At 49.5% G+C, this 8,691-nt stretch overlaps 1 protein-coding gene across 1 annotated transcript in view; it reads right to left on the bottom strand.

Moving 5' to 3' along the window:
- Positions 1–560: 560 nt before the first annotated feature.
- The window catches only part of gas6 (growth arrest-specific 6), a 10,449-nt gene continuing 2,318 nt past the window's right edge, over positions 561–8,691 (bottom strand). The window contains 11 exon segments of the mRNA XM_083691511.1: positions 561–1,782; positions 2,069–2,270; positions 2,425–2,567; positions 2,724–2,892; positions 3,057–3,221; positions 3,522–3,711; positions 3,962–4,080; positions 4,379–4,500; positions 5,801–5,923; positions 6,052–6,171; positions 7,340–7,462. Coding sequence (XP_083547637.1) covers positions 1,631–1,782; positions 2,069–2,270; positions 2,425–2,567; positions 2,724–2,892; positions 3,057–3,221; positions 3,522–3,711; positions 3,962–4,080; positions 4,379–4,500; positions 5,801–5,923; positions 6,052–6,171; positions 7,340–7,462 — 1,628 coding nt within the window. The 3' untranslated portion in view covers positions 561–1,630.

The raw sequence follows: 8,691 nt of genomic DNA, 5'->3' as shown, positions 1-8,691 counted from the left end.
TGACAACAGTAACTGATAGACTTAGATTAATTGTAGCCTACTGTACTCTTGATTAGGGCTGTCTGTGTATTTATTATGTTATGATCAAACTACACCATTGGACAACCAGGAGAAGGGCTTGGTTGTATAACTGTAACTGAATCGAGGGGACACCATACAGTTTTGAAATGTTTTCTCATTGTGGGGTCCTGGTATTAAATGTTTTACATACACACAAAACAATTTGTTGAGATCATATGGCGAATTAATACGCTGTAAGCTAGGCAGGTGTGTGTGGTCTCTAGTGCCACCTACTGGTCACCTATTCATATTGCAGCCTTGAGGATACAATTAGGTACATGTTGATTAAACTGGGCTTGAGTGAGCGTATTGGTGAGATTAGCTGTAACACCACCACTGTGTTGCTGGAATCGGACTTCGGAAGTGTCAGACATGCACCAGCCAGGAAATGTATCAAGAATTCCAGAGATTGCGTCATAGCGTAGACCAACTAGCACCAGTTTTAGAAAATGCCTTCTTCATGAGTGTTCTCATACACAGCATTGAAAATAACCAACCAGTTTTTTTAAAATACAACTTTATTCCAGGTCATTGTCTTTTATACAACCACCTTTGTTTATTTTCAAATAAAATTTGACCGAAATAAAGAGTCAAAAGTATGGTACTGGTAGTTACAGTCAGAAAATAATAATAAAAAAACAATGCAAAACATTCAATAATATACAAACACAGAAGATACAAAATAAAATAACAATAATACATCAACCTCTACATTCCGGTCTTCATTCGTCAGCAACTCTAAAACTAACAGAGGAAGAGGAGAACGTACGGAAGCCCTTTTTGGCGTAGTGAATAAAAGATACAGTTCCTCAGACATCCTTTAATAAACTCCTGGAGAATTAACTGAAATGGTGCGGAAATAGGATCTCTCGATGAGTTTAAGGTAGGGTTGTCTTTCTTTTCTAAAAAGCATTGTACAGTCACGTATTATTTACATATTCAGTATATTACAGCACACTAGTGTTCTCTCAGTAGCTCGTGTGGTGCAGCGCAGTGCTCTTGCTCTCCCTCCACTGAGTATGCCCCTCCCCCTTGTTCTGTGACTGCTTTGAATGTCCCCTTCTTATTGGCTGAAAGTGTGCACCTGTCATGTGGGCTTGACTGTGGCGTTGGTGATTGTGAGGGATGAGAGGGGGGGGGAAGGGCTTGTGAGTGATGGACAGTGAGTATAGAGCGTTTCATTGGCTGAGGGTGAAAGGGGTGGGGCTGTGTGAGTAACTGGTAGCGTTAGGGAGGTGGGGTATGGGGGGGGGGGGGGGTACAGTACTTGTAACTAGGACGTAGGGTACGGGTTTAGGAACTAGGAAAGGTCTTGTTTCTAGGCACGATACTGAGCAAGGTCGCAGGTAGACTTGGAATGCATAGAGTGGACATTTGAGTAAGACACGTTTCCATTTCTATCTGCAACGGTGTGCAAGGTTTAGTTACGACAGACCAATGCTCGGGGCCTAGCGGATACCCACCCGCTCCTCCCCCCCACCTCCCTGCTTTGTTCATGGGGGGTACTCAGTTAGTTAAGGCCCTGGGGGTTCTTCTTGTGGACTGTTGTGGACCGAGGCGGACTGCGCGGTCACAAGGGCGCGCCCGTCATGGGGCAGGAGTGGGAGCGGATGTCGTTGTGCTTGTGGAAGGCGTGGTCCAGGTCCAGCGCCTGGCCGTTCAGCGTCACCTCCATGCAGCCTGTGTAGAAGGCCGACACCAGGGTCGACACCAGCGGGACGTCTGGGGAGGGGGGGTGGGGGGTAAAGGTCAGAGTTGAAATGAATGACACCTAACCCAAGAAGAAGAGATGGTAACGGGCAATAGCGTAGCGTGTGTTTACTGTATGTGTGTGTGTGTGTGTGTGTGTGTGTGTGTGTGTGTGTGTGAGAGTGAGTGAGTGAGTGACTGAGTGAGTGAGAGTCGTCGTGTGTGTGTGTGAGAGAGTGAGTGAGTGTGTGTGTGTGTGTGTGTGTGTGAGTGTGTGTGTGTGTGAGTGTGTGTGTGTGTGTGTGTGTGTGTGTCTCACCAGGGAGGCCTCCTATAAAGGTACTGGATGGTGACAGGAGGTCTACAGGTTCTGGGTTGTCTTCGCTGCGCCCCGGCTGGCCGTCGACCTCCAGCAACGTCAGGTTCCCCGCCACGGTGACGTTGATCACATGACTCTCAGAGTCACACAGGAAGGCTGGGGCGCTGGCGATGATGACGTCACCCGCTGACACGAGAACATACTACCAGAACATAATAACAGAACACACACGGAGAGTCAGCACACCATTTGAAATACACAGAGCAATACACATACACACACACACACACACTTGAAATACACAGAGCAATGCGCACACACACACACACACACACACACACTCTTTAAGATCTCACCTCCCGCCACTCGTCCCTCCCGTGGTGATAGTCGGAGAGAGAGATGGAGAGAGGGACGCTGTCCTGGTGAACGAGTGCAAACAGAACCCCCACAGGAGAGCCCGGCCGCAGGGTCAACTGGACACTCAGCACCTGGGACTCAGCTGGATGGAGGGAAGGGGGGGGAGAGAGAGAGAGAGAGAGAGAGAGAGAGAGAGATCATCACACCCGCCAAGGATGTAAATAAACACTATACAAAGCATAGCTTAGTATACAGATCAGGAGGTCATAGGCGCGCACGCACACACACACACACACACCATAGCTGATGTTGTAGAGAGCGAATCCGCTGCCAGGGTAGTATGCCCCAGGCACCTCAGTGCTGAAACACTGCATGTTCTCATTGGAGCGGATCGTCTCCTGGATGGACGTATCATCTCCTGTCAGCCAGCGCCACTCCCTCATACAGCCGTCCAGACGAGGGTTCACCTACACAATACACACACACACACACACACACACACACACACACACACACACACATTCCGTCACAACACAGTGGTAGAGAACACATGCACGTGCACGCACACACACACACACACACACACACACACACACACACACACACACACACACACACACACACACCTCACCTGGTTGACCAGGCCGTCCTGTTTGAAGGGCACCCCTCCTACGGTCAGGTTGAGCTCATGCATGCCTTTCTTCAGAGTGAACAGATCTCCGTTGACGGCGATCTTCATCACCGCCTCCCTGTCAATCTTTATCACCAGGCTCCGCCCCTGCTCCTCCACAGAGATCTGAGGACCAGTCAAACCCAGTTAGAACCATCCCCTCAGAAACAAGACAGCTATAGTGTGCGGTTGTATTGCTGTGCTCCCCACACTCCCCCACCCTTTCCCTGAAGCGTGGACCTATACACACCCCGTAATAGATTTAAAAAGCAATTGATCGCGTTAAGAGCCCATTTGTACACCGACCCATTTCCTTTTAAATACTTCCGGAACGCGTACTTCCGGAACAAGGTGGAGAACTTGGGAGAGAAAAAAAAAAAAACATGTTTGTGCATGACCCTCGAGACCCCCGGATTGACCTCTGACCTTGCGCCACTGCCCATCGTTGACGAGCGGCCCGCTGCTGGTGACCCGGCTCACCGCCCCGTACTTCAGCTGCAGCTCCAGCCTCCCGTGATGCATCGCCAGGACGATCCAAGAGCTGTTGAGGTGGCCGCCGGCGAAGAAGATGACGCCCTCGGGGTCGTACGTACGCAGGTCAAACTCCGCTGAGAACCTGGAGGGAGGGAGGGAGGGAGGGAGAGAGAGAGAGAGAGCGAGAGAGAGGGGAGGGACCCAGACAAACAGACTATAAGGCAGTGTAATGTAATCCTACCATCCAGGAAATTCCTCCAGACTGACGCTGCCTCATCACACTTATTCCACAACGTATTGAATTGACATTGACGTGCCAGGTTGCTCCAGGAAAGACAGAGACTCTTGGGGGGGTAAATAAAGGTCCGAGAGGAGAGGTCAGGTGTCCTTACCCGGTCTGTACTCTCCTGCGGAATCGCAGCCTCACCACCGGGACGCCGCTGAACATCCGACCCAGGTAGAGGGAGCGAGAGTTCCTCTTCAAGGAGAGAGACACACAGGGAGCTATGGGCTGGAGAGACGGAGAGAGAGAGAGAGAGAGAGAGAAGGAGGGAGAAAGAGGGATGGTGAAAAGAGAGCAAGAGAGAGAGAGAGAGAGAGAGCGGAAGATAGAATGTGGGGGGGGGGGGGGGGGCAACATGTTATCATAATGGTAGATTGTCATGATAGCTTTTAAAGTTGCCATACGTGAACAAGCGATGTACTCTACATGAGGGTTGAACTGTAGAGTCTGGCTCACGTTTCATGAGCTTACAGGCAAGTTTTCTAAAGTGACCCGAGTTATGACTTTGAAAGGTATGAATTTTCACCTCACAGCTCCTGAGGTCCTTCCCCAGCTTCTTGCCTTGCCGACCTTCACAGAAACAGCGGAAACTCCCCGGTGTGTTCACACACTCCTCCGCACACACACCGCTCTCACACTCATCCACATCTGAGAGAGAGGGAGGGAGGGGAGAGAGAGAGAGAGAGGGAGGGAGGGGAGAGAGAGAGAGAGAGAGAGAGAGAGAGAGAGATGAAGGGTGAGGTGTGGGTAGAGATGGAGAGATGGGAGAAGACAGAGAGAAGAAAAAGGAGGAATGGGGTGAGGGGGAAGGAGAGAAAGAGCAAGAGAGATGTTCACAATAAGGGAAGAGAGGAGGGTGTGTTTATGAGGCCATCCCTCAAACTGGAACATTCCAACAGGAGAAGAAGCCGCAAGCCTTCAAAAGACATGAACATGACCTCTGCAGAAACATGACCTCTACAAAACGTTATCACCATCAACAACTCTGGGTAGAAGTCCTTGAGTATGTCTCCCTTCTGACGCCAACAGAGCCTCTCTAAGGCCTTACAAGGTCATGGAAGACGTAGTTGTCAGCACCATTGAATAAATGTTAGTTCTTATAAAGAGGGAGAGACTCTGTGACCCTCCTCCTTGCTATCTCTATACAGCTCGTAAAAAAAACAAGACAGAAAAACAAGACTTGTTTGACAAATAAAAGATCAAGATTACGTCTCCTATTGACATTACGTTAAAGGACAGACAGATGGCACGCAGATAAGACGGTAATCTGGATGTTTTCAACACATATTTTGTCTGTAAATAAAACAGATAGTGTGCTGACTGCTGCTTTTGGCAGGCGGCTCGACCAGCTACATGAGTGTGGTACTGTATTCGTGTGCCAAATCCATCTGTCAAAGCCATTCAGATCCATTTTTCAAATCCATTTTTGAAACACTTTCACAAACACATTTGTTCCAATACATCTGTTAAATACATTAGGTTTAGTAAAACACTGCATGGCTTGGCTGTGGTATCGTTTTACCCATAGCTAACAATGTTATCATCATCACAGCCTGGCTTTCTGGATCCGGGTATTGAAGGGCTGAGCACCCTGCCCCATGGTGAACCATGTTGTTTGAAGTACAGGAGACCAACATACAGCACTACAGCAGCTATCAATGTCATTTTGAATTTCCTGTCTTTTGTGGCTTTTGACAAGCCATATCTTCTCACTTAATACGTTTGGTTAAGGTCATCCATTGTTCAGACATCTAGGAGCAGGGGAAGTGCCCAGATTGACCTTTGACCCAATAACAGAACAGAGTTTCCTCAGGTGTTTAAAATACATGTTTCCTGTCCCAATAACACAGCTGCATCACCTCCAGCTGAGCCTGAGTGTGTGTGTGTGTGTGTGTGTGTGTGTGTGTGTGTGTGTAGTATGGTAGGCGTGTATTCAGTGTGAACTCACCTAGACAGCTCCTAGTCTGGTTGTCGTAAATGTAGCCCGTCTCACACAGACACTCGTAGGTCCCGTCCTGGTTGGAACACCGCGCTGTCCCACACACCGTCGGGTCCTGACACTCGTCCACGTCTGAAACACACGCAGACACACACACACACACAACACACACACACATCAAGATCATGAAGACAAAACAATACAGTTTAGTTTAGTTAGTTTCCATGTCTGACATAATCTTTTAGCATATCATTTCTTACCGTTACACACGTGGCGTCCGACCAGCGTGTAACCATGGCGACAGGAGCAGCGGTAGCTCCCCATGGTGTTGTTGCACTCGTGGTCGCACCCTCCATTCCTCTTGCTACACTCGTTAACGTCTGCCAATCAGAGGAGAAGGAAAGTAGAACATGTGACAATGGGGACCAATGATCAAGAGGCATTTTATTCAGTAACGGACAGCGAGTTGTTAACTGATTGGTTCATGATTTGAAAAATGCCTGGACTGCTGGTGCTGGTGAATGGGCCCCTGTGTGTGTGTGTGTGTGTGTGTGTGTGTGTGTGTGTGTGTTGCTGTTGCAGAGGCTGATGTAAGCTTGTGGTGGACTTGCAGGCTGCCAGTGGAAAAGCCTCTGCCTCCGTCTGTGTGAGTTTCTCCTGACAGTTAGGCGGTGGTGCCATGAGTCACTATGGAAACGTGACTTGCTGCTGCAGCAAGGGTGAGGCATCAGAACAGGAGGGAAACTTTCCTCCCTCTCTCTCTCTCATATTCACACACTCTCTCCATCCACTCAATCTGTTCTTCACCAGTCCCTCTCACAATCTCTCTCATTTAACCTACTCTCTCCCTCTTTCTGTCACCTAATCTGTCCCTTCCTACTCAATCACTGCTTCTCTTTCTTTCACTGTCTCTACCTCTCTCTCCCTCCCTCCCTCTCATGGAGGGCTGTGACTAAGCCCGTTCAGATACACTGTAGCCAGACCTCCTTCATCCCAGAGATGTGTGACTTCCATGCCAGTTCCCGCAACAGTTCCCGCATATGGAGTTGGTCATTTACCAGACACCTCCCAATAATAATAATAACAACAACACAGCTCACACTGGGCACGCTCAGTCCTCCTGTCCAAGGTCACTGACACAGACAAAAAACAGAGCTCGCGTGACAAGGTCACCCTGGCTTGGATCACGCGCTGCTGGTCACGACAAAGTGACAATGCGAAAAAAGACTGTGTCCCTACCTGTCACTTTGTGTCTGTCTCTCCCTACATCTCCCTCTTGTCTCTCTCTCTGCTGGACTCTCTCTCTCAACCAAGCAATTTGGTCTCTCTGAAATAACATGGTGAGCTGGAGTTCAATGATTTCTATGATCCTTTGAAATACTGAACATCTATTTTCTAGGGATGTAATTATGCCTTTATATAGTGTAGCACTATTTTTGGTGTGTGTGTGTGTGTGTGTGTGTGTGTGTGTGTGTGTCTGTGTGTGTGTGTGTGTGTGTGTGTGTGTGTATGTGTGTGTAGCAGGGCTTTCTGAAGTAGTGATTATACCTTTCTCACACTTGGCTCCCGTCCATCCCGTGAAGCAGTGGCAGAGGAAGTCGCCCTTTTTGTCCTCACAGCGCACCGTACCTCCAGGATTACAGGGGGAGGGAGAGCACTGGTCTGGAATATCTGAGAGATGGAGGGAAGGAGGGAGGGGAAGGGAGAGAGAGAGGCAGGAAGAGAGAAATGGAAAAAGGGACAGAGAGAGAGAGTGAGATGGACACAGGGGCAGAGAGAGAAAATAGTGGCAGTGGGTTATTAATAACTTCAAACAGTATATCATAACTTCAAACAGTATATCATGTTTTCCATGTGATGAAATGTAAAAGGGGTCAACGAGGCTCTCCAGTTCTGTGTCTAACAGTGGGAGTCCGGGACACTGCTGCTGAGATGCCATGGAGGAATGAGGAAGGACTGTTCCCTGGCCGGTCTCCCTGCCTCTGGGGACATCAGGCAGTAGAAAAATAGAGATGCTGTCTAAGCTTCTCTGTCAGTCTCCTCTCCTCTCCTCTCCTCTCTCACAGTGGGAAATCTACCTCTACCTCACAGAGCACCGTATCAAATGCAGGTCACTCTGTTCCTCTCTCTCATCTCTCTCCTCCCTTCTCTCTCTCTCTCTCTCTCTCTCTCATTCCCTCCCCCCCACCCCGCCCTGCCCTCTCTCTACTCCCCCCCCTCATGCCCGGATGTGTTCTCTGCAGTTTTCTTGCCCTCCCATTAGAGAGCCCCTGCTAATGATGTGCTGACAAGCCACAGAGCTTTTTACTACAAGTCTGGGCATGTTAGGTGTAGCAGAGTGAGGGAGAGGGGGGGGGGGGGGCGGGGAGAGAGAGAGAGAGGGAGAGCAGATGGAGGGATAGAGAGAGAGCGAGAGAGGTGAATGGAGTCAGAGTATCTCTCTGAGTCATAGCAACTCCCCTGGTTCTCTTCTATGAGTGCGTTCCGTCAGCCAATCACCACGGAGCGTGGCCAGACCCACTCACAGCCAATCAGAACCCATTCACTCTCAGGCTGATGCAGCAGAAAGCTCTCTGGACCGGTCCACTCGCGTCAGAGCCTTTACGCACGCACGGGTCTCAGAGCAGCATCACTGGCTGCTGCAGTCGGAAGTGGTGACGGTGGAGGGGGTGTGTCAAGCACACCCACGCACGCTAGCTAGTCAGCGAGCTACTGGTGCAGAGTTTCTTATTCACTCATACACACACACTGTCTTTCTCCCTTCTCACTCTCTGATGCAATGTCACAGCAGTAGTTTGGCAACATCAGTCATGCTCACTGACGCCAGAGAATCAACTGACAGCCTGACCTATAGATTCATGACGGGAGTGCTCCACCTCTCTCTCTCTCTCTCTCTCTCT

Source organism: Argentina silus, assembly GCF_951799395.1.
Source record: "Argentina silus genome assembly, chromosome: 19".
Taxonomy (NCBI): Eukaryota; Metazoa; Chordata; class Actinopteri; order Argentiniformes; family Argentinidae; genus Argentina; species Argentina silus.
Note: the sequence above shows the minus strand (reverse complement) of the source record. Positions and strands in the feature narration are given on the sequence as shown.